Genomic DNA, 26,578 nt, shown 5'->3' with positions numbered 1-26,578 from the left:
ATATATTTTGAAACATAAGATCTTACTTTTATCTAGTATAGGATTATAATTTCTTCTCATCTCCTTTGTGCATCCTGTAATTAGTTAAATGGCATTTGGGGGCTCATGAACAGTACAAGGTATGATTGTTAATTGTTACCTACAACACTTAGAAAATCGTGACTTTAATTCAGTTATTGGAGCTTCCCTTAGTATTATTAATAATATTGTTATTATCATAACAGCCAACATCGAGCATCTATAAGTGCGAGACACTTTTCTAAATATTTAGTTTGCATGCATTCATTCAATGCTGGCAATAACCCTCCTTGATCAGTTGTATCATTTTGTGTTCTTTGCTAGTTTCTGAAGTCCTGGAATCGATTACAATAAGCACTGAGTCATCAAAGGAAGCTCTAGGTAAAAATGTTTCCCAATGAGAAGCCAAATATATGTGCTTTTCCATCTCATTGCAGAAGTCATCTTTGGATGTTCTCACAGTTTGTGAATTTCATAGCTCCTCACATCTTGTCTGGGCTCATCCAGTGAATCTTAAAAGTCGCATGTTACATACAGCACATTGTGCAAGTGCCTGCTGTATTTCTATGCAAGTTTCACAATTTCCTTAACTCCCTTTCACTCTGAATGTAAGATTTAATTTTTTAATATTCTAATCATTCTTTAAATATGAATATGCACATTTTAGTTTTCATGTTTATATTCTATTTAGGATTCATCCCTATGCTTTTCAAGGACTCACTCTTTGTCTTTTTCTTACTAGAATCCTTAATCAAAATATGTAAGGAAGCGACCTTACCTGCTTTGCTCCAGGTAGAAATTGCTGAAGACATTGCCTGTTTTGGTGTGTGTGTATGTGCCCACACTGAACACTGCCTTGATTTTCTGCCTTCATCTCTGCCCTCTTAAATTGCAGACATCTTCTTAATCTACCTGAGTGTTATGTATTCTCATAAACGTATTAACTTAAGATAACTTACCTCTGTTTTCAAATTAAATAGTGTTCTATGACAGTGTGTAATGCCCTGCCCATCACTAACCAGCCATTCCCTGTTTATTCTGTAGCACCAACTGTAACAGATTATCTGTATCCCTCTGCCAAAGCACCACTCAGTCCAGAGGAACCAAAGACTGGAGGTGGTAAAAATTTTCATGCTTTGATTCATTTATTCAAGAAAGTTTTAATTAGCATCTGTTATGCCCATGGAACATGGAAGTTCAAGCTGTGGTACTTGTTCTACAGTTGAATTCATTTGAAGAGCAGTAGCTTCCATGGTCCTTGGAATCTTCAAACTACAATGATAAGTGATCTCTGAATACAGAAATTCTGGCTTCTCTGTTGTATCAAAATATTGAGGCATAATAGCTTTTGACAGCCAGTTAATGACAATTAAAACATTAATATTAGTTGGAAAATTAGTATGACAGAATAGGATTTTCCCTTTGGTTCTCTCTTTTCTTCTCTAAATCCATTGTCCTAGCTGTAAAAATATAATGCAGATTCCTAAGAGAATGAGGTGTGCTGATATCCAAGAAGGAAATAGTCGACTATAGCTTAGCATCTTGAAGTTTTCTAAAATTGTTCTCCTTTGTTTTGATACAGTTGTGGAATCTATTACAAATGTGTCTGAACCACCTGAGACCACACTAGGTAATGACACACCTCAGCAGCCTTTGTCCTCATCACCACCATCACCTGACAACCTCAGTTTCTCTTTCTTTGTGAATTCATGTTGCAACATCATTCTTTTTCATGGCAGTTAATTTTCTTTCTAGGTGCTTCTATTCATAACCATTGTCCAAAAAGTCTCTTCTGTTTTGTATCTAGATGTTGGTCTTTTTCTGTACTTAAGTCAGTGAAACTGTTGAGCCTAAAGCATCTTTTTCCTAACATTAAACATTCTGCCAGCTTGTACTGTGTTGAATATTTCCGTTTTCTTTTTGTATGGTGATCCATTTGATACTTTCTGCCCTAGCAAAATACTTTCCATTAACACTCATTCCATGACATTCATTTACATCTTTGACTTTTTTTTTGCTCTAATTTTAAGTGAAATCCAATGCTTCTTCACTGACTCATGCTTTAACATTTTTTAATACTTTGGTTTTCCCTTTAAGGTTACTACTAAATACGTCTTTCTAGGATGGTTGAGGAGGTATTAGTTTGAAGTGAGGATTTAAAAAGTAAGGAATATTGCTTACTTTGAGAGAATTTTGGAATCTAGCATCTTAGCATTTTTTTTCCAATTTATTTGTTTTCAGAAAAACATTATTCATTATTTTTTCACCACACCCAGTGCTCCATGCAAGCTGTGCCCTCTATAATACCCACCACCTGGTACCCCAACTTCCCATTCCCCCGCCACTGCATCTCAGCATTTTTTAAACTAAATGCATTATGAAGAATTAGGAATGCTATTTTGCTGCAGAGTTACAATTTTCTTTCTTTGTTTTTAATTGTTACCATCCTTTCTGTCATCTATCTGTACTCAAACTTTGTGATCACTATCATAGCCCCAGGTACTTTCCTTCAATTACCATAGAGACATCTCCTCTGCCTTCCCAAACCATAATCCTACCCAGCCCAGATGATCCTTCCACCGAGCCAGGTAAATATTATTTTGTATTTCATGTAGAAGGTGAGTGTTTTTTGCAGAATTTATAAGAATGGAAAGACAGTATGGGCACTACAGACATCAGAAAGCCCAAGTTAATTAATGTGCTCACATTCTTTGATAGGCGATCCTATTTTTCTGATGCCCGACTTCTCCTACCCATAAGCTATAGCCATTCACATGGCAGTATTGTGAATATTCTTCAGGATATGTCCGAAAAACCATTCTCTGCTACTCTGCAAGTGTTTCAAACAGGACATAGTAATGTTTCTGGGGAAGAACATTTATATACCATTTTTAAACATAAATATATATCCTAATTTTAAATACTTTATCATCTTGACTAGAACTTTTACAAGTTCTGTGGTCATGTACAGAATATCTTAAGGTACCTACGTTGTGTTTGAGATTAAGAGAAACCTCCAGAAATAGATTTCACTGTGCAAAACACATAAAGAAGTACAACTGGCCAATCACTTTATCATTACTCAGGTCTTCTATTTCTTTCTAGTCCTCTTCCTGCAGCAGTTTGGCCTTTCTGCATGTAAATAAAAGAAACTAAGTCAAACCATCTAATTGGCAAGTCATAAAAGCAAGTTATTTGATGGTGGAATTTAAAATATGAGGCAATAAATCACCAACATGAATAACTAAATGTGCTGCTTCTTACAAGAAAAAATCCTCTCAATACCTATAGGCTTTCTTGGACTGATAGTTTATTGAAAATAAGCCCAAACTTTCGTTTTGATTATCATTAAACTATTTCACATGGGTCTATTTCCAAAAGAGATATTAATCTTAATTTTATACATTGTCCTTTAAAATATCTTATTAAATTTTGCCTATTAAACTTCACAGTTTTAATTTTTATTGAAATTTCACACTAACTGTATTAACTACATGTGTACCAGTTACCTCTACCTTTTCCAAAGTTTCTTAAATAGCTGTATTAATGGATACAATTGAAATGTTTAATTGGGAGTACTCTTAGTGATACCTACCTCATACCCTGGGAGAAGCAAAGCGCCCATCGGGAAAGTCAGTAAGGAAGCTGAGACTGAAGAAAATCAAAGATTGAAAGAAACTCTAGAATCAGAATTTCAAGACTGGAAGAGCTCTTATAAGAGTCCTGTTATTTTGATGGGGAATGTGAAGCTATAGACTGAGTGATTAGCAAAGGGAGCTCTAAATCTTCAGGCTCCTAGACCAGTAAAATCTCCTGCATATCTTGGTGTTCATTTCTCCACAGGCAATGCCACTGAAGATTTCATGAAAACCACTGCATGCAGACTTTTTAGAAATTTCTAGTATCTAAAAACTCTTATTTTCAGCAAGCTTTCTTTAAGGTGCCTGAAACTTGGTGACCTTGAAAAAACATTTTTTTTCTCCTAAGCTATTTATATTAATCACGCTTGAGACAATCCAAATGAGGTGTTTCCACAAACTACAATCCCATGTTTGATTTTTCATTTCCTCCAGCAGAATATACTTCAAGTTTTCTTGATAAAGATACAATTGGTTGTTACAGTGAATGTCCTAGAAGTACTTTAGGAATTGTCTAAGAAAGGAATAACTTTCTCAGGAATGTATCCTTTCATTTCTTTTCAGTTTTTCTTCCCCAGTCTGACCAATGAGAACTGTGTTTTGTTTAATGAGATTTTTCCATTAGCACTGCTATTAAAATGCATTTGTTTTCTAGGTGTGTTTGGAATATAACTCACTACCTTTGTTTTTAGAAGAAATTAATCTTTATCTGCACTTAAAATATACTGGGCTATTCTGGTAAAATGGTATAAACTTGTAATAAAGATGAATTCTTGTTACCATAAAATTTATTTTTAACCTATTGAAAGGTATTTGAAGTAGATATTTCTAAAATTCCAACAGTTTCATTTGTCAGCTGAGTATCTTGGACATCATATAATGTACTTTATGTTTTGCTTTCCATTATAATAATATATTTATATTCCTGTATTTTGTGGTTCTTTGGGAGCTTTAATTACATTAATTGCTGTGTGTCTAGGTCTTCATCTTTGAGATCCTAGAGGCTTAGATGCTGTAATTCTTGACGTGCTCAAGACTTCTAAACCTATATTTTTTCTTTTAGCTCCCAAGCAAGCACCACATGCTCCTCCCAAACCAAAAACATCACCACATCCAAGAATCCCACAAACCCACCCAGGTAAATAGATATTTTAGATTCTGACCTGAAGAATTTGATATTAGTGGAATTATTCTGCTGAATTATGGTTTACAAGAGTTCCTCTTGTAAAATGAATCTTCCTTTGAAACCTAAAAAATAATTTTGTTTATTTTTGAACTTCATTAAGTATGTTATTGGAATAGCTTATTTCAGAAAGCTTTCCTATGGTTACATTATTGGAAGAGGGAGCTGGAGAAAATGGAATTTCTTAAAAGAGTAGACTGCCTATTCCCATTGCCTCTCTGAGCTTGAGAACACCTGTCCCCTCCATGGTCCTTGAATTTGCCTCCTCCTGCCAATCACTTTTTTTTTTTAACTTTCAGTAGATTTTATTTGGCAGTATTTATTTATTTATTTTTAACTTTCATTAGATTTTATTTATTTATATATAGACATATGAAACAAATCATGAAAATTTTTTTTTCCAATTTATTTATTTTCAGAAAAACAGTATTCATTATTTTTTCACCACACCCAGTGCTCCATGCAAGCTGTGCCCTCTATAATATCCACCACCTGGTACCCCAACCTCCCACCCCCCCCCGCCACTTCAAACCCCTCAGATTGTTTTTCAGAGTCCATAGTCTCTCATGGTTCATCTCCCCTTCCAATTTACCCAAAAGCACATACCCTCCCCAATGTCCATATCCCTACCCCCCTTCTCCCAACCCCCTCCCCCCAGCAACCCACAGTTTGTTTCGTGAGATTAAGAGTCACTTATGGTTTGTCTCCCTCCCTATCCCATCTTGTTTCATGGATTTGTTTTATATGTCTATATATTCTCCCCTATAATACAATGTTTATATAATATTTCTTTGGTGCTTTTGCTGTAAAAATTTTGGCAAGGATCCAAACAAGAGTCATTATAAACTATTTTGCATTTTTTCTAAGAGGCTCTTATTTGAATGATCAATCTAACCCAATTTCTTAACCAAGATCTTATCCAGTTTCTCCAACTGCCTTGGAGGATCTCTATTGGGGACTTACGTGATCTTGACATACCTCAAAACAAGTTTATCATCTTTTCCTCCTTTCAATTTGTCATTTACATCCCTGGCAGGTTCTTGTTATTTTATATCTAATTTTTACTCCTCTTCCTTATCCAGCCTCTGCAGTCCATTTATTAATAAGTATGATGCATTCAATTCTTCCAAACATTTCTAGCATTGGTACATATGCCAAGCATGTGCTTGGTCATGCCTTATTTGTTGTCATTGATCTCCTCTTTTCTCTAATTTCAAATAATATCACCCCTCAATGTTTAAGCAATTAATTCATCTCATCAGGTAGCCACTCAACAAATATTTATTGCCTGCTGACTATGTGCCAGACACTGCGGATGTGAGACAAAATTGTATCTTTCTAAGGTCAAGGAATTTACAGGCTAGCCCTATTGCATAAATTTAAAAATATCATTTATACATGGTCTACTTCCAAAAAGTATTAGGGGTATACCTCCCCAGTTTGGAAGCAAAGGAATTTTCTCTACCACTTATAGTCTGGGGAAAGAAAAATGGTAGCAACATCAAAATTATGCTCAGCAAGTTAACAGTTCTGAATTCCTACCACTAATCCTTTAATCATATGTCAGTATTCCTACTGAAAGAAAAAACTGTAAATTTGGGCATAATCTTTAATATCTGATTCTGAGAGAAATTTTGTCTGTCACTTTTTTCTTTAAAGGAAAATTCCTTAAAAGACTTTCTATGTTCTACATCTAGCTAATGATTTTAAATCTGTTTTAACATATTTTTAAATCTGTTTTATTTAATTATTAAAGTTTTGCTATGAAAATAATATAGGTACTATACATAGTGTATTAAAGGTACCAAGGCAAATATCTCCTGGAAGAATAACAAAGTTAAAATAACAGTAAATACACTTGAAACATTAATCCATAAGAAAATAGTTTGAAAAACAGTGATTAGAGAGTAAGTAATGATTAATGAATAGAATAGGAATAAAAACAGGAAAACAAGTATATAAAATTGATAGAAAATTAAAATCTGATTTTAAAAACACAACAGATAAAATCTCCCGGCTTTTTATTTAAATGTAAGGCATAAAATAGAAGTAGCAGAGAAAGGAGAAATCAAGAGAAGAAAGAAAGCATGAAAACTTGTTGAACGTTGGAAAATTAGAAATGAAAAGTAAGAAGTGGTGAGAATTAAGACATTGGAAATATAAATTATTGGTTAGTAGAATTTTTAAAAGTAAAGGAGATATGAGGTAACAAGACATTCATCATTTTCTTTTTCAGCTATATATTCTGTACTTATAAAAATACTTATGCTCGGGGGAGGGGGGTTGGGCGAAGGGGGGTAGTGTTATGGTTATTGAGGAGGGTATGTGCTTTTGGGTAAATTGGAAGGGGAGGTGAACCATGAGAGACTATGGACTCTGAAAAACAATCTGAGGGGTTTGAAGTGGCGGGGGGGTGGGAGGTTGGGGTACCAGGTGGTGGGTATTATAGAGGGCACGGCTTGCATGGAGCACTGGGTGTGGTGAAAAAATAATGAATACTGTTTTTCTGAAAATAAATAAATTGGGGAAAAAATGTCATCATAAAAAAATACTTATAAATCAGGATCTTTAATTTCCTATTATTATAGTATATTCTATAGTTCAAATTTGTTTAATTTTGATTTAGACTTTGGTTAACTTTGCTCAACAATTTATGTAACCAGAATGGATAGATTCATGTGCTCAAGGCATTCTACTCTCTCACCCTGAAATTTGGTGTGGCCGCCTGCCTCTAACAAGAGAGCCTCTGATTCTGTCCCAGTTGAGGCACCTCTCAGCCCATCAGTAACTCCCACAGAAAGTAGCTGCAACCCACAAACTTTTGGCTTTGTTAGTGCTACTTAATGCAAAAGAAAGATTTGGAAAATGAATCATGAAAAAGAAAATAAATTCTAATTACTCTTCTTAAAAGTGGGTGAAATTAGAAATCCCCTTGCCTAGGGGAATGAGCTTATTCAATTTATCCTAGCAATACAGAAGGTCTTTATAGTCTTTTTTTTTTCAATTTATTTATTTTCAGAAAAACATTATTCATTATTTTTTCACCACACCCAGTGCTCCATGCAAGCCGTGCCCTCTATAACACCCACCACCTGGTACCCCAACCTCCCACCCCCCCGCCACTTCAAAACCCTCAGATTGTTTTTCAGAGTCCATAGTCTCTCATGGTTCACCTCCCCTTCCAATTTCCCCCAACTCCCTTCTCCTCTCTATCTCCCCATGTCCTCCATGCTATTTGTTATGCTCCACAAATAAGTGAAACCATATGATAATTTACTCTCTCTGCTTGACTTATTTCACTCAGCATAATCTCTTCCAGTCCCGTCCATGTTGATACAAAAGTTGGGTATTCGTCCTTTCTGATGGAGGCATAATACTCCATAGTGTATAGGGACCACATCTTCCTTATCCATTCGTCCGTTGAAGGGCATCTTGGTTCTTTCCACAATTTGGCGACCGTGGCCATTGCTGCTATAAACATTGGGGTACAGATGGCCCTTCTTTTCACTCCATCTGTATCTTTGGGGTAAATAACCAGTAGTGCAAATGCAGGGTCATAGGGAAGTTCTATTTTTAATTTCTTGAGGAATCTCCACACTGTTCCCCAAAGAGGCTGCACCAACTTGCATTCCCACCAACAGTGAAAGAGGGTTCCTCTTTATAGTCTTTTAAGGATGTTTTGTATAGATATTCAAATCTTAGTACCTTCTCCCTTACCTTGGTTAGCTCTTGTAATTTCAAAAGGCCATTTGGGTGGGAGAATGTCCTGTGCATCAGATAATACCAAATGTAATTTATTACTATTTTACTTTAGAGGGATTCATGACAGTAGTGAATATAACTTCAAGTGCAACACAGTGTGTCCATCCACTACTTTTCTCAGAATGATATTTCACAATCGGGCATACCACCTTTCTTCCTGTTTATGCTTAGATGGCAAGATTTAAATCTGTATTTGGCATTTAAGGTCAAAGTGGAATAAAAAGTTTGGTACAAATCATCAAGAGTATTTTGCCATTGAATAAAGGCTTGATTTTTAGATTACTATGTTCATAGGTAATAGTCAACAATCCAATTAATTTTATACCTAGAAATCTCATAACCATCAAAACTCTGGGTGCTTCTGGCTTGTGTGAGGCAAACAATATGAGCAATATGGGCAAACAATATCAAAATATACTCAGATGTCAAATTTGTCAAACTTGTAAAAATCAGTGTCAAATTTATAGAAGTCTTGTAGAAGTGGAAAAAAATTATTATAGTCCTATAGTTTTCACATCATTTTGACATTGCATATTTAATTCTCCCAGCCACCCTTTGGGTTAGGACAGGTTTATTCACCTAAAAGATAAGAAACAAGTTAAAATGTGACCTCAGTGCTGGGATCCAGAAATCCCAACTCTTTGGAACTAGTGCTCATGTCTAGACCTTAGCACTTAGTTCCAGTCTCATCTCTATACTTAATTACTGTGTAACCTCAGGCAGACTGTCACTAACGCAAACCATTAAAATGGAGCTCATAATTCCTTCCTTCCCTCATTATGGTAAGGATCAAAGAGCATAGTTCTTCTAAAACCACTTTTGAAATTGTAAAATGAGCTATAAATAAATTAGACTTTTTTTCTGGTATCTGCTACATTAACAACTCATTACTCCAAAGAAACAGTTGTGGTAAGACCATTTTAGTTTATGAACTTGCTCATTTAAGGATTTATGTGGGGCCTAAGAATTTTAGGGGGTATAGAATGTAAGCCTGCCTACTCTGGCCCCTCCTGCTTCCCTTTCTGCTGTTGCCTGAGCTGACTTTAAGCTTGTTTTATGCATGCTTCATTGCCTTCTACTCTCACTTGACTAAATTCATCTTCATAGAAAGACATGAGACTGGGTTTGAGGAGTCAAGCAAACATCCAGAGAGGAAGAACACATCTGCATTAATTTGTTATTGCTTCAAAAAAATAAAAATAAAATAATTATCTCTTCTGAAAAGATTTCAAAAAAAAAAATCCTCCATCTTACCCTTATGCTTAGTCATATTTTGTGGTTTCTCAGACATCGTTTTTCTAAAAGCATCTGGAATTCTGAGAAATGTTAAAGTTTATTTTTCTATCTAGTTCCCATTTCAGTACTTTTCTTTTTAAGTCAGGACTGGGAGATGCTGAAACAAAATGACTCATGATCTAAGTTCTCTCTTTCAGCTCATGAGGTGTCCTAGCCTATTACTTCAAAGCCAAAAGCATCACCAAGTCCAGAAGTATCATATACTCTGCCTGGTAAATTATTTATTTCATGTTTAAACTAAATTCATTCCCCTGTCACACTCTGCTGCAATGACACCTGAGAGCTGATAGGTGTAAGGGCAATATTTCACTCATGTTCTGACACCATGTTGAATCATCCATGATATGACCATCTCAGAGGTTCCATAGGTTATCTATTTGCTTGTATAATAAGTTACTGATTCAATCAAATGTCAGAGAATTATGCCAAGAGTAGACATTTTCTTTATAACTAAATTTCTCATATTTTCTGTCTTATAAAAATAAACCTACCAATGTTAACTAGACTATGTTCAAATGGTTCACCAAAATAAGATAAAATAAAGAATTTCAGGGTTTTTTCCAATAAAAAAGTGATAAAATGTTTTGCAAACAGAGGAAGTGATGTTTATCCATTATCTTTGATTCCATAATTTTACACACCCAGCACTGAGGGGTTTTCTTGGTCAATTTCTACTTTATCAGTTCATGTAGCAACAACTTGGGTTGAGAAATAAGAAATTTCACATACTTAAAAAATTTATTTAGCTACAAATCTGTCTCTTGCCTATCATCTGAGAAGGACTTTTGTCCGTTTACGGGGAGAATAATTTTATATTGGTAGGAGTAGTTGGTGTGGGAACTACAAGGACCCAGATATTTCCTGAGTTTTGCCACCAATGTTCTAGATCCTCAGTGACTTTAGGAAGCCACTGTAAGAGGAACAGTTCTCTCACCAAACAAAGCCAATTTTTTTTCCGATTTATTTATTTTCAGAAAAACAGTATTCATTATTTTTTCACCACACCCAGTGCTCCATGTAATCCGTGCCCTCTATAACAAAGCCAATTTTTATCTAAGGTATCTGGAAAAGGTTATAATTTTTCTTTCTTTTTAATGGTCCAATTATTATAAATTTCTACATGCTCCTAGAAGCCTACAGAACATTCCTAGAACCAAAGGATTTCTAAGCTGCAGCATGAAATGATGGCATTTTGGAAGCAAGGCTGAATTCACTTGCTGTAAATGTTTTCCAGACTTGTAAGCAGGGTTACCACTGCTATGTAAGATAGTCTGGTTGTTGCAGGTGGCAGTAGGCCAGAGAGAGGCTCCTTTGCTCTGAAGTCTAGAATGTCAATTTGCACCACTAAATGCAACAGCCAGTATTATAAACAGCAACAAGAAAAAAGTTGATCTTCCCACTTGCAAAAGGTCAACTTCTCATTTTCATTTGCAGGGGTAAAAATGTCCCAGAAATTGAGTCATTGATGATCACCATAGTAGGTTTGAGTGTTTTGTGTGCTTTTCCCTTTTGTTAGAGTAATACTGTTGGTTCTAATGTGACTTAATATCCTTAAACCATATTGAATACTAAACTCTATCTAATTGTTAAATATTTTTCTTTTTAAATATCCAATATTTGTCTTAATTTCACCTTATTTTTTCATAGAAATTTGAACCTTAAGTTTGAGCACTTGAATACTGGCACAAACTACCCCCTGGTGCCTCCATTGGGCTTATTCTGTTGACTCTCCAGTTCCACATGTTCATTTAGGGTCCCATCTCTAAACCTGGTTCTCATCCCACCATTTATTCATCAGGGGCTCCCCTGCTGCTCCAGGGGTGTGGTGCCTATAAGAATAATCATTGGTTTTTCTCATGAGTGTTCAAACAGACTAGGTTCTCTTGGGTTCAGTTTCTAGGTCATATCTAGATGCAGGTTTGCCTCCTAATGAACCCAAGACCTTGTTTACCAGCTCCTAAAGGTTCTATATCAGAAAGCAGAGGAGAACTTACACATAGGTTTAATATGTACTGGTATCCTAGAGAAATAGATGCTCTGTAAAAGTCTAAAAATATCAAATGTAATGCTGAAATCAAGACAGTTATATTTTATCACAAGGTTTATCTCAAAATTTATTCTGAGAAGTATCAGAAGTAACAAACTTGAATTTTTCGATCTGTATCCATTAAGTTAGTCTAGGACTGGCCACACAGATCTTCCATTCTATAGATTCCTAGATGTAGCACAAGTCTCATCCACTTAGGCTTTTAAAAAATGTCTTGCAGCCACTCAGTTGAATTCTCTCTATACCATTTAATGAAGAATCTAAACAAATTGAGCCTACATGCCATGTCCAGAACCAACACAGAACTGGCTTTTCTTCAGATCTGCCTCGGGAATGATTTCAAATTCAGAGCAAGGACTTATCCTGATACCTGGCTCAATAGAGCTGTGCTTTCTTTGTAGATATATTTCTAAACAAAGAGCTCTCGCCTTCGTGGTGATTCTTATGTCCCACTGGTATCTGAATATACCTCAGTCATTGGAAGTGAACCAGACAAATTTTGGCAAGTTATGCAATCCTCACAAATGTTGTATGTGACTACTTTCTGGTAAATTCCAGTTCACAGGGACACTTAAGCATTTTCAATGGTAGGAAATGAAGGAAGAATGCTGAAATGCCTTTAGAAATAGAATCACTTGGATGTAGGCAATGACTCTTGCTATGGAGAGGAGGATGATACTGTTGCTTCTAGCTTGGGCAAGTAGTAGGTGACGATGCCCACTAACTAAGGCGGAGGACATAGTGGCGAATAAGCACTTGTGTTTGTGCATACTGGGTTTGGAGGGCCCGTAGGACTTCCAAGTGGGGACGTCTAACTGGTGGTCAAAATGTATTTAGAGATTTCTAAACTGAAAATATGGGATATAGCTGTGGGAGTCACTTGTCTACATCAAGCAGGTTATTAAATTTTGTGTGTGAATGACATCACCCAAATGAATGAGAAGTTAGAGATCAAAGACTTGGGGGAAACAGTTATATTTAGGAAATGGATAGGGGATGAGAAGCCAGCAGAAGTTGCAACCAGAAATATAGTAGAGTATCAGGAAGAAGGGCTTCCAGAGGTAAGGCAGGGAAGTGTGGTCCACAATGACAGTTTGAAAGGGATCAGAGGAGATGCTGGACTTGACAGTTCAGATCCAGAAACCCATATCCAAAACCTGTAGGCCTATTAAAATCCAACAGTTTTAGGTTTTAGAAAGGCAAAACAGAACATACACCAAATATATTACTATGTCTGCAGTAGGAGGTATGAATAGTTGTACCACACCAGATGAGTAAAAAGTGTTATTAGCCTTAGTCAGGTCTAGTCAGGTTTTTCAACCTAATTAGTGAAGAAAAAGGCTAAGTTTTTGGAGCCTTTGGACTTGAGAGCTATGGATAAAGCACTGTGGACCTCCTGTTGCAGGAGGTCATTGAAGAGGAAGACAGACCACAGCAGATGAAGATACAATTGAGAGACCAGAAGCAAAGGCAGATGAAGCTTTTCGATTATAGGAATGAGAACAAAGGAAGGGTGGTTTGAAAGGGAAGGCATATCAAGGAAATGATTATTATTTTTAGCATGTTGGAGCATTTGGACTGTTTTATAGGCAAAGAGAGAGGAAATCATAGGTAAGTGGAAATATGGACTAATGGAGAAACATATAAGATAATAGAAATAATGGAAGGTAAAGGCTCTGGAAGAAGGGGTGGCCCAATGGCACAGGTAAAGTGCAGAGAGTGGTCTCCACACAGATGGAGACATGGTCCCTGCTAGACGGGACCTAAAGGTACAAGGTTAGAATAAAGACCAGAGAATTCAGAGATTAAAATGGTGTACAGTCCATGTGTATTACTTTTCCAAGACCATCAGTCTCTTTGTAGCTAACTGTGGAAGTAAATATCATTGAAAACATATTCCAGGGTGCCTGGGTGGCTCAGTCAGTTAAGTGTCTGCCTTCAGCCCAGGTCACAATCCCAGGGTCCTGGGATTGAGCCCCATGTTAGGCTCCCTGCTCAAGAGGGATTCTGCTTCTTCCTCTCTCTCTACCCCTCTCCCCAGCTTGTTCTCTCACTTTGTCTTTCTCTCTCAAATAAATAAAATATTTTTTAAAAGAGAACTTCATATTCCACCATCCTTATCAGAGAATAACAGAATAATTTCCCTCATCTATTCTAGCAAAACATTCATGTTCATTCATTTACATTTGTCCAGATTAGACATTTCCATTCATAAATGTCTTAGTTAAATTTTTCTTTGGATTGGTGCACTTTATTAAAAAAGAGAGTAATATAATTGGTGAATATAAACGGTAAGTTGGCTAATATGATTGAGTCTAAAGATATATAATACCAGTATTATATGTTAACTACACATAGTTATTATAAAAATATTCTTATAAGGAAATCAAAACTACCTTCTCATATAAATTGTCATTATTAATACACAAAATTTCTCCCCACATGGAAGATTTAGCTTTTAGAAATCATGCTTTTGTTCAATTTAATATCTGAAGGAATGCCACACAGGAAAAAAGCAAAAAAGTTTCACTTCTTGGAGCTGCTGTTGACCGAGTAAGAGGATGATTCATATCCCTTTCCTGTGATATTTCTCTTTCTTTCCTTTCCACTGATTTCACCTGCTTTAGAAAGTCTGCAGTGACAGCTTATTAAATCATCACTTCATGGTTAAAAAGTGCCAATTGCAGCAGCAGGAATCCACATTACCCTGGCCTACATTCCACAGTAAACGAAAGCAGGCAGCAAGTAATGTATTTACAGTACAGAGGATTTATTGGTAGCACATTTTTTTCTCTGCCTCTCCTTAATCCAGCTGTCTGTATAGCTAGGAACTGTAGCCTTTTAGGGTATTTAAAAACCACAGGCTGCTTTGTATGGCCATGATCTTCACACAGACAAATCAAAGTCTTTCACCTTCCAGATAAACATTTAGTTTGATTTACAACTGGGAATTTCCCATATTTTACCCTTCGGATCCCGAAAAACACTACCTAGCAAAGGTCAAATGTTCACTATTGTAGTAAGTTTTCTCTAATTTTTGTGGACCACTCATCTTTTTGAAAATTTTTTTTTAATTCAAATTTTCGGGGTGTCTGGGTGGTTCAGTGGGTTAAGCCTCTGCCTTCAACTCAGGTCATGATCCTGGAGTCCTGGGATGGAGTCCCACATCAGGCTCCCAGCTCCATGGGGAGTCTGCTTCTCCCTCTGATCTCCCCTCTCATGCTCCCTCACTCTGTCTCTCGCTCTCAAATAAATAAATAAAATCTTTTTAAAAAATTCAAATTTTCAAGTTTCTGTACAACTTTTAGTTCATAAAAGTTCTAATTGAATCAAGATCCTACTCTCTGTACCACATTCCACAATTATAACTTCAATGGGACTTAGAGGCCTACACTAAGATACTTGTGAAATGCAAGTTAAATATGATCTCCAAAAGCAGTACAAAGAGAATGTCAGTTCTTTATAAACTACACTCTACACTAATGGGTACAGTGTGTTTGGTTACCTCATGGTGCAAATCTTTCCTTGTGTTTTTCTGAAGTAGAATTCTAGCATGAACCCCAATTTTCCCCCAGCATCATTTAAGATGCAAGAAAATTACAATGTCTACCAAAGAGATTCTGGTACTTGCCACAACTTCATTGAGGTAGGAAAACCTTTCAGCAAGTGATTTGGACTGATAAAGACCTCTTTATGGGGAAACTGAGCCAAGGAAATACTTTACCTTGTTCTTAGAAGGAGACTTTGTCATAGAAAACTGGTGCTAATAATAGTCAACTTACCCTGGTATTTTCCTCAGATTTCCTCAGGCATCAGATTTGCAGCCTACTGTTTTGTTTTACCAAAATTCTAAAAATGTACGGGGTATCAGGGACCTACTATAAGTAGGTCTCTTTCAGCTGACATTTTTGTCCCTAGTTGTCATACTCTTATCTGTCAGGAGGCCCTGAAATGTAAGGTACTGGAAGCCACATCACTAAGAATGACAAAAATGGCAACATTGATCTAGCATTTACTATGTTACAAGCACTTTCATAAACCTTACATGTGGTAGCTTCTGATGATGTGTAGATTCCTCTTGCTCCATTTCCTCCCCCAGAATAACTATGAGTGCCTTTTAGAGTAAAGCTTTGTTCTCTGCTTACATATTCAAGAATTTGCCTTTCTTGCTGTCTTTCTCTTTTTTTTTTATTAAATTTATTTATTTTCAGCATAACAGTATTCATTTTTTTTTAAATTTTTTTTTAAGATTTTATTCATTCATTTGACAGACAGAGATCACAAGTAGGCAGAGAGGCAGGCAGAGAGAGAGAGGAGGAAGCAGGCTCCCCGCCAAGCAGGGAGCCCGATACGGGACTTGATCCCAGGACCCTGAGATCATGACCCGAGCCGAAGGCAGCGGCTTAACCCACTGAGCCACCCAGGCGCCCCCAGTATTCATTATTTTTTCACCCCACCCAGTGCTCCATGCAATCCGTGCCCTCAATAATATCCACCACCTGGTACCCCAACCTCCCACCCACCCCCGCCACTTCAAACCCCTCAGATTGTTTTTCAGAGTCCATAGTCTCTCATGATTCACCTCCCCTTCCAATTTCTCCCAGCTCCCTTCTCCTCTCTAACTCCCCATGCTGTCTTTCTTTATTTTTTTTTTTTAAGATTGTATTTATTTATTTGACAGAGAGAGATCACAAGTAGGCAGAGAGGCAGGCAGACAGAGAGAGAGGAGGAAGCAGGCTCCCTGCTGAGCAGAGAGCCCGATGCGGGACTCGATCCCAGGACCCTGAGATCATGACCTGAGCCGAAGGCAGCGGCTTAACCCACTGAGCCACCCAGGCGCCCCCCATGCTGTCTTTCTTAATTTATAGGACATTTACATATACATTATCTAGGATAATACATTTTCTTTTCCTCTCAGTGGACTTTTAGTATGAATATCAAATGGTAACTAACCACCTCAAGCAAAAACTAACTTTTTCCTTCTTTTTTTTAAGACTTGATTTTTCAAGTAATCTGTATACCCAATATGGATCTTGAGCGTACAACCCTGTGATTGAGAGTCACATGCTTTACTGACCTGAGTCACCTTCTTGTGTTTAATGCCATTACTTATTTCCACTTCCCTGCCCCCCTCCCAAGAGAGGATTCATAAAGAACTGGAACCAATTTTATTTAACTGTCACCAGAACCACCTTTAACAATGACTTTTTTCATTTTGAATAAAACAGTCATCTTCTTGGCTTTACTTTTTAGCCATTGTGAAAATACCTTTGCTTTATTCATGTTTTCCAGGATATTCTATCTGTGGGTTGGGTTTCACTCCAGATGTGGCATTTAGAGTACAGTGTTTGATATTCTTTTTTCTTTCAGTTCCAAGAGATGTGCTCCTTCCCCCTAAACCAGACCCTGAAGTCTCTCAGAGCGAACCTGGTAAATAAATTATTCTTTTTTCCCAGTTAGGAAGTATGTTTTTTGAAAAAATTTCTTGAGATAAATACATTTTTAATCATTGTGATATGGAAGAATTTTGGAGAAAATTATGGATATAGAATGTATATTTCCTCTTTGTGAAGATTTAATCTTATAAACTGCATGAATTTTTTCATTTTCATTATCATTTTATTCCTTATGCTACACAAGTAAGTGAAACCATATGATAATTGACTCTCTCTGCTTATCTTTTTTTGCTAAGCATAATCTCCTCCAGTACCGTCCATGTTGATACAAAAGTTGGATATTCATCCATTCTGATGGAGGCATAATACTCCATTGTATGTATGGACCATATCTTCTTTACCTACTCCTCTGTTGAAGGACATCTTGGCTCTTTCCACAGTTTGGCAATTGTGGCCATTGCTGCTGTGAACATTGGGGTACAGATGGCCCTTATTTTCACTACATCTGTATCTTTGGGGTAAATACCAAGTAGCACAATTGCAGGGTCATAGGATAGTTCTATTTTTAATTTCTTAAGGAATTTTTTTTCCAAAGTGGCTGTACCAACTTGCATTCCCACCAACAGTGTAAGAGGGTTCCCCTGTCTCCACATCCCCTCCAACACTTGTCGTTTACCGTCTTGTTAATTTGGCCATTCTTTTTTTTTTTTTTCAATTTATTTATTTTCAGAAAAACATTATTCATTATTTTTTCACCACACCCAGTGCTCCATGCAAGCCATGCCCTCTATAATACCCACCACCTGGTACCCCAACCTCTCACCCCCCCGCCACTTTCTAACTGGTGTGAGGTGGTATCTCAACATGGTTTTGATTTGAATCTCCCTGATGGCTAATGATGATGAACATTTTTTCATGTGTCCATTAGCCATTTATATGTCTTCTTTGGAGAAGTGTCTGTTCATGTCTTCTGCCCATTTTTTGACATGATTATCTGTTTTCTGAGTGTTGAGTTTGAAGAATTCTTTATAGATTTGGATGTCAGCCCTTTGTCTCTAGTGTCATTTGCAAATATCTTCTCCCATTCCATGGGTTGCCTCTTTGTTCTGTTGACTATTTCCTGTGCTGTGCAAAAGCTTTGATTTTTATGAACTCCCAAAAGTTCATTTTTGCTTTTGTTTCCTTTGCCTTTGGAGAATGTCTTGAAAGAAGTTGCTATGGACGATGTCAAAGAAGTTACTGCCTATGTTCTCCTCTAGGATTTTGATAGATTCAGACCTCACATTGAGGTATTTTATCAATTTTATCTTCGTGTACCGTGTAAGAGATGGTCAAGTTTCATTCTTCTACACAGAGCTGTCCAATTTTTCCAGCACCATTTATTGAAGAGACTGGCTTTTTTCCACTGGATATTATTTCCTGCTTTGTTGAAGATGACTTGACCATAGAGTTGTGCGTCCATGTCTGGACTCTCTACTCTGTTCCACTGGTCTATGTGTGTGTTTTTGTCCCAGTGCCATGCTGTCTTGGTGATCACAGCTTTGTAGTAAAGCTTGAAATCAGGCAACATGATGCTCCCAGTTTTGTTTTTCTTTTTCAACATTTTCTTCGCAATTCAGGGTCTTTCCTGCTTCCATACAAATTTTAGGATTGTTTGTTCCAGCACTTTGATAAATGTTGGTGGAATTTTGATCGGGATGGCATTGGAAGTATAGACTGCGCTGGGAAGCATAGACATTTTAACACTGTTTATTCTTCCAGTCCATGAGCATGGAATGCTTTTCCATCTTTTTGTGTCTTCTTCATTTCTTTCATGAGTGTTCTGTAGTTTCTCAAGTACAGATCCTTTACCTCTTTGGTTAGGTTTATTCCAAGGTATCTTATGGTTCTTGGTGCTATAATTAATGGAATCGATTCTCTAATTTCTCTTTCTGTATTTTCCTTGTTAGTGTATAAGAAAGCAACTGATTTCTGTACATTAATTTTGTATCCTGCCACATTACTGAATTGCTGTATGAGTTCTAGTAGTTTGGGGTGGAGTGTTTTGAGTTTTCCATATAAAGTATCATGTCATCCACAAAGAAAGAGTGTAACAACTTCTTTGCCAATTTAATTTCTTTTTGTTGTCTAATTGATGTTTCTAGAACTTCTAGTACTATGTGGAACAACAGTGGTGAGAGTGGGCAACCTTGTTGTGTTTCTGATCTCAAAGAGAAGGCTGTCAGCTTTTCCCCATTGAGAATAATATTCACTGTGTATTCTTCATAGATAGATTTTATGAAGTTGAGGAATGTTACCTCTATCCCTATACTTTGAAGAATTTTAATCAAGAAAGGATGCAGTATTTTGTCAAATGCTTTTTCTGCACTAATTCAGAGAACCATGTGTTTCTTCTGTATTCTCTTATTGATTTGTTCTATCACATTGATTGATTTGTGAATGTTGAACCACCCTTGAATCCCAGAGGTAAATCCCTGGGATTATCCCTGGTCATGGTGGGATTATCTTTTTAATGTACTGTTGGATCCTATTAGCAAGAATCTTGTTGAGAATCTTGGCATCCATATTCATCAGGGATATTGGTCTGAAATTCTCCTTTTTGATGAGGGTCTTTGCCTGGTTTGGGGATCAGGGTAATGCTGGCTTCCTAAAAAGAGTCCAGAAATTTTCCTTCTGTTTCTTTTTTTTTTTTTTTTTAAGATTTTTTAAAAAGATTTTATTTATTTATTTGACAGACAGAGATCACAAATAGGCAGAGAGGCAGGCAGAGAGAGGGGAGAAAGCAGGTTCCCTGCGGAGCAGAGAGCCTGATGTGGGGCTCAATCCCAGGACCCTGGGATCATAACCTGAGCTGAAGGCAGAGGTTTTAACCCACTGAGCCACCCAGGTGCCCCTGTTTCCATTTTTTGAAACAGCTTCAGGAGAATAGGTATTATTTCTTCTTTGAATGTTTGGTAGAACTCCCCAGGAAATCCATCAGGTCCTGGGCTCTTGTTTTTTGGGGGAGGTTTTTAATCACTGTTTCTATCTTGTTAATAGATATTGGTCTATTCAGCTTGTCAGTTTCTTCCTGTTTCAGTCTTGGAAGTTTATAGATTTCCAGAAATGCATCCGTTTCTTCTAGGTTGCTTAACTTATTGGCATATAACTATTGATAATAATTTCTGATGATTGTTTCTATTTCCTTGGTGTTAGTAGTGATCTTTCCCCTTTCTCTCATAATTTTATTAATTTGGGTCCTCTCTCTTTTCTTTTGGATTAGTTTGGCCAGTGGTTTATCGATTTTATTGATTCTTTCAAAGAACCAGCTTCTAGTTTTTTTGATGTGTTCTACTGAATCTCTAGTTCTAACTCATTGATCTCTGCTCTAATCTTGATTCTTTCTCTTCTTGTGCATGGGGATGGCTTAATTTGTTATTGATTTTCCAGTTCTTTAAGGTGTAAAGAGAGTTGGTGTATTGGGATTTTTCAATTTTTTTGAGTGAGACTTGGATGGCTATGTATTTCCCCCTTAGGAATGCCTTTGCCATATCCCATAGGTTTTGGACCAATGTGTTTTCATTCTCATTGGTTTTCATTAATTGTTTAAGTTCTTCTTTGATTTCCTAGTTGATCTGAACATTCTTGAGCAGGATGGTCTTTAGCTTCTAAGTATTTGAATTCCTTCCAAACTTTTTCTTTTAGTTGAGTTCCAGTTTCAAAGCATTGTGGTCTGAGAACATGCAGGGAATAATCTCAGTCTTTTGGTATCAGTTGAGCTCTTATTTGTGGCCCAGTATATGGTCTATTCTGGAGACAGTTCCATATGTGCTCCAGAAGAATGAATATTCTGTTATTTTAGGGCGGAATGTTCTGTGTATATCTATGAGGTCCATCTGGTCCAATGTGTCATTCAATGCTTTTATTTCTTTATTGATTTTCTGCTTGGATGATCTGTCTGTTATTGAGAGTGGCATGTTAAGATCCCCTACAATTAATGTATTCATATCATATGACTCTTTATTTTGAGTAACAGTTGGCTTATGTAGTTGGCTGCTCCCATGTTGGGGGCATAAATATTTACAATTGTTAGATCTTCTTGGTGGATAGACCCTTTAAGAATGATGTAGTGTCCTTCTTTATCTCTGACTACAGTCTTTAGCTTAAAATCTAATTTATCTGATAATGAGAATGACTACCCCAGATTTCTTTTGGGCCCATTGGCATGAAAGATGGTTCTCCATCCTTTCATTTTCAGTCTGAATATATCTTTAGGTTCCAAATTGTAGACAGCATATGGACGGGTCCCCTCGTTTTATCCAATCTGCAACCCCGTGCCATTTTATGGGAGCATTTAGGCCGTTCACATTGAGAGTGATTATTGAAAGATACGTTTTTATTGACATCATGTTGCCTGTGAAGTCCTTGTTTCTATAGATTGTCTCTGTAGATTCCTGTTCTGTGTCACTCTTGGGTTCTTCCTTCTTTTATAGAACTTCCCTTAACATTTCTTGTAGTGCTGGCTTGGTGGCCACATACTCTTTTAAACCTTGCTGGTCTTGGAAATTCTTTATCTCTCCATCCATTCTGAATGTCAGCCTTGCTAGATGAAGTATTCTTGGCTGCATATTCTTCTCATTTAGTGTCCTGAATATGTCTTGCCAGCCCTTTCTGGCTTGCCAGGTTTCTGTGGACAGGTCTGACGTTATTCTGATGGTCCTTCCTCTGTACATAAGGAACCTCCTCCCCCTAGCTGCCCTTAAGACCTCCTGTCTGAAATTATGATTCATGAATTTCACAATTAACTGTCTGGTTGTCTTTCTAGACTTGTTGATCTTAGGGGGTGTCCATTCTGCCTCTAGGACACTAAAACTTGTTCCATTCCTCAGATTAGGGAAATTTTCATCCAGAATTTGTCCAACTATATCTTCTAGTCTTCTCTCTTTCTCCATCCCCTCAGGTATCCCAATAATTCTGACATTGAAATGTCATTTATTTCCCTAATTCTGTTTTCATGGCTTCTACACTGTTTGTTCCAGGCCTCCTCCTGATCCTTCTTTTCTATCAGTTTGTCTTCTAGATCACTAATTTGATCTTCTGCCTCAGTTACCAAGCTGATAGAGTATTTAGATTAGATTAGATTGGGTCTCATTGATAGCATTTTTAATTTCTGCCAGATTGGCTCTCACTTCCACCCTTAGAGATTCTATGTTGTCACTAACGGTCTTCTCCAACCTAGCCATTGCTTGGATAATTGTTACACCTTTCTGACATACTGTTTATGTCCATATCCAATAGTTCTCTAGCAGAGGGCACAGTCTCTGAGTTTTTCCTCTGTTGGGTGTTCCTCCTCCTAGTCATTTTGGTGAGAGGTGGTTGAGGGGATGTATAGCTGAATATATCTACCACAATCCAGGCAAGGTGCACCCCAAAGCAGAGCCCAAGAGCACGGTGGCCCAGGCATGAGTGGTGCCTGCCTGCAGTTGTGGTGCCAGCACGCTTGGCCAGGCCAGTCCCACTCCCGGCATGCTGCGAGTTCCATGGGTGCCTGGACAGCCTGGCTCATGTCTCCGGCTCATGGCTCCTGTTCGTGGCTCCACTTTGTAGTTCCCACTCCCTCTCCAGCTCTGCTCTCTGAGACCTTTGAAGTTTTAGCTGAATTTTCCTAAGTGTCATCTAATATGTAGAATTTTCTTATATTTATTATGATTCTTCGAGAAAGTTTAAATGTTCAAATAGAAGCATAAATACAGAAGTGATGTTTACTTCACCAAGTAGTAATTTTCATAAATATATTTCCTTGATTTGCTTTTGGCCTAGTTCTGCAACCCGTTACCTTTAGAATTGATCTACCAGAGACAACAATAGGTAATGGTTTTCCTCTACAAACCACCTCTAATTGTTTTCTTTGCTATCGTCCAATTGCAGGTCTTTCTCAATTTGTCATATTGAATCATCATCTCTTCTCAATCCACCTCATCATCTCATTCTCATTACTCTTGCTCTTTGCAAAATACAATAGCAATGTCTTCACTGTTCTAAAGACTTTGTTCTGAAGACCAACTTAAGACCACTTCTTACTGAGTTCATTTGTATCTACTTCATTTACTTCCATGTTCAGAATGAGTCCACATGCTCATGCCCATCTAGTTAACATTTTCTGCATGTTTAATGGTTCTCAGCTGTAGTACTACAACACACTAGCACATGACAAGTTAGGAAAGGTTCTGACAAGTAATTATTTTTAATGTTGATCAAAATACTGAACTTTGCCAATGGTTTACTTTTCAAAATAAACTTGAGGAGACTTCAGATGACCACTGCAATAATGAATATTTTGACTCACTTTTGTAACCCTGTATGTTCTCTTGAATGTGAGGGAGAAAGAGAGCTGTGGTTGACAGGCCAGGACTGTTTCTAACTTATACCCCATCTTAACCAGGGATGGTCATGAAGTGTGTCAAGCCCAAGAATGTTATTTCTTATCTGTCCTGGTTGGAGGGAGAAAAAAAAATAAAACAGTTGAGAACCATTATTCTTATATTCCACAGTCATTTTCCTGAAGGTTCTGTGTACATCTAACTTTCTTCTTCATGACCCATTTCATGTTTTCCTTTTTCTGTGTCAAATGAAGGAATCTCATGTAATATTCTGGTCTGGTGCTGGCTTTTGCATCTAAAGATTGACAACACTCGTGCTTTTCTTTTGCAGCTCCTTTAGAGACACGAGGCAGCCCTTTTATACCCATGATTTCACCAAGTACTGGTGAAGAGGAACTGCAAACCACTCTGGGTAAATTTAGTTTTCATATTTCAGCCCAATAAGGACCTATCTTTCAGGGATTGCTTTTGAAGTAGCCATGTGTGCATTGTGTATATCAATGATTCTAAACAGTAGAGGGTCTCTTTTTTTACCATTATAAAAAAATCCATTCACTTGATTCTTTTACATTAACCATATATTTGTCCTTCTAATATTTATGCTGGTTTTCAATTGAAAATGAGAATATTTTAAAATATCTCAACAAAATTTTAACTGTTCAAAGAGAGGAATGTTCCCAAAGTGTATCAGTGCTATACTTTTTGTTGCTTTTTTCCCATATTTGAACCACCTTTGGGAAGAAAAATTTCATTCTCAATTTATTGAGCATTTTATGGCTGTTGAGTGAAATGTTAAACAATGGGAGTTCCAAAAAAGAAACTGTTTTTAAGGGGGAGTCCTTTCTCTGAAGAGCTCAGCATCTAATATGAAAACACAGGATTAGTGATAATAGTGCTTTTTCATTGTCCCCCAGTGCACTATGTGTAATGTTTTCATTTAAATCCCACAATGCTGAGATAGATTCTATTACTTGCCCCATTTTATAGATTAGAGAATTGAGGCATAAAGAGAATTAAAAATTGGGCTAAGTCACACAGCTAATGTCAGAGCTGGATTGGAACCCGCATACTCAGTCACCAGAGCTCCTGGGATTCACCTTAGTGTTATACAAATGAGTGTGATAGAGAAATGAGCAACATGTTAAAGAAGCCAAATACTGGGTGCATCAGGGGAGGAGGCAACATTTACACCAGATTTTCAAGCTGGAGTGAGAGTTGAAGTTAAAGATGTGAAGGGTTCTTTCAGGTTAAAGACAGATGGGAGAGAGGAATTTCAGAGAATGGTGTTCAGGCTAATATGATGAGCATGTGACTCTCCTGGAGAAAAAAGGATGGCCAGATGCATCTGGAAGGTTAGTGGGGATGAGTGAGCCATGCTTTCAGTTCAGTACCAAACTTTCACAGCATGGAAAACCCCGGTTTGCCTGACCCTAGATTAAAAATGAATCAGAAAACAAGAATTCCCAGCTTGTGTTTGTTGATTCCTTTGCCCTGTCCACAATACATCTAACATGGCTGTGTTTATTTAAATCCGTGGCCTTATTTTCCTCCCTTCATCCCTTTTCAAATAAATCTGTCCTTTGTGTGTGTGTACTGAAATGAAGTTACTGATCATATTTCAAAATGAAATCCCTTTTAAAGGAACAAATTTAAAACTGAGCAAACACACCCTAATTTTCAAATATTCATCTTTTCTAGCGATATCCACAAAGTGAACATCATCCATGACCGCAAAGTCAAAAGTACCTTTCAAGAACCATTGCTAGATTTGCTATGTAGCTTCTACACCCTATTTATTTTAATATACCTTGGTTTATTGAAGCAAGAGCCATCGCCTGCCAATGGTCACAAGTATATCTGTTACGAGCAGAATCCATATTATAAACCAGGGCAGGAAAAAAAAGACAACAGTGTATTCTATGCCCCAAGTACTTTCTTGGACATAAGGTGTGGTAAAGTGGCAAAGTAATTTCTGTGTCTATGTGATGCTGTGATGACTTCAAGAAAATATGGAAGTAGAAGCAGTGTCACACTTGGTTTTCTTATTTTGCCAGAAAAATATGTCAATAAACTTTGACTCTCACATCACATAAATAGAAGACTATTTATTCTTATACAGTGTAAATTCACCTGTTTTCATACTCTGTATTTCTTTTCACATAAATAACTTGTGGAGTTTATGACATAGAGGGGAGGCATGAAGACAGTAATATATAAAAACAGTTGTGAGGCACAGTTTGGAACGGCCATGTCCAGGATCATGAAACAGTAATCATGAACTTAAAGTTTTTGGAAATCCTTACAATAATCATTAAAAGAATAGGGCAAGAAGATAGCATATATAATAAATGAGTTATTAAAATGTACCTTTAACCTTGAAATTTTTTGATGACAAGGCATACTTATAAATGTAATTTCCCCTGGGGCAGAAAGAAATGTGGGGTTTTTTGATATGTTCATGATCACAATTACTGAAAGCCACCAATCTTACTGTGTTTTTCCCCAGCAGAAACCGACCAATCCACTCAGAAATTCTTCACAACTAAGATTCCACTAACAACTGAATTGGTGACAACTCAGGGTAATGCTATATCCCCACTTCTGTATAGTAAACTATTTATTTTCATTTTTAATGAGGAAAGAAATTTTCTTTTTAGAATGTCTGTTTTCATCACAGTGAATTAATATAGGTGCAGAATATCAGCTGAATAAGAATATTTATATGTACACCACTTGAATGTAGGAAAGGCAGTTTATTTAGTTAGAACGTTGCTTTTGAATGTAGGGTTGACCATGTGATACTGAGAACTAAGAATGAAAGCCTCCTCCCACCATGCTTTTTTAGTTTGTTTAATCTTCATTTGTTTCATTTTCCACAT

General features: G+C 37.0%; 1 protein-coding gene across 25 annotated transcripts in view; it reads left to right on the top strand.

Annotated features, from left to right (window-relative positions):
- Positions 1 to 26,578, top strand: part of LOC122908449 (ABI family member 3 binding protein) — a 250,542-nt gene that overhangs the window by 165,812 nt on the left and 58,152 nt on the right. For 14 of the 25 annotated variants that reach the window (XM_044251244.1, XM_044251241.1, XM_044251232.1 and 11 more), the window contains 8 exons: positions 343 to 399; positions 1,063 to 1,134; positions 1,601 to 1,648; positions 4,720 to 4,794; positions 17,315 to 17,374; positions 23,140 to 23,187; positions 24,031 to 24,111; positions 26,206 to 26,280. In XM_044251244.1, coding sequence (XP_044107179.1) covers positions 343 to 399; positions 1,063 to 1,134; positions 1,601 to 1,648; positions 4,720 to 4,794; positions 17,315 to 17,374; positions 23,140 to 23,187; positions 24,031 to 24,111; positions 26,206 to 26,280 — 516 coding nt within the window. The remainder of the gene's footprint in view (positions 1 to 342; positions 400 to 1,062; positions 1,135 to 1,600; positions 1,649 to 4,719; positions 4,795 to 17,314; positions 17,375 to 23,139; positions 23,188 to 24,030; positions 24,112 to 26,205; positions 26,281 to 26,578) is intronic. The other 11 variants (XM_044251252.1, XM_044251251.1, XM_044251250.1 and 8 more) reach the window with 5 other exon arrangements.

The sequence above is a fragment of the Neovison vison genome, chromosome 6, assembly GCF_020171115.1.
Source record: "Neovison vison isolate M4711 chromosome 6, ASM_NN_V1, whole genome shotgun sequence".
In the NCBI taxonomy this organism is placed as follows: domain Eukaryota; kingdom Metazoa; phylum Chordata; class Mammalia; order Carnivora; family Mustelidae; genus Neogale; species Neogale vison.
Note: the sequence above shows the minus strand (reverse complement) of the source record. Positions and strands in the feature narration are given on the sequence as shown.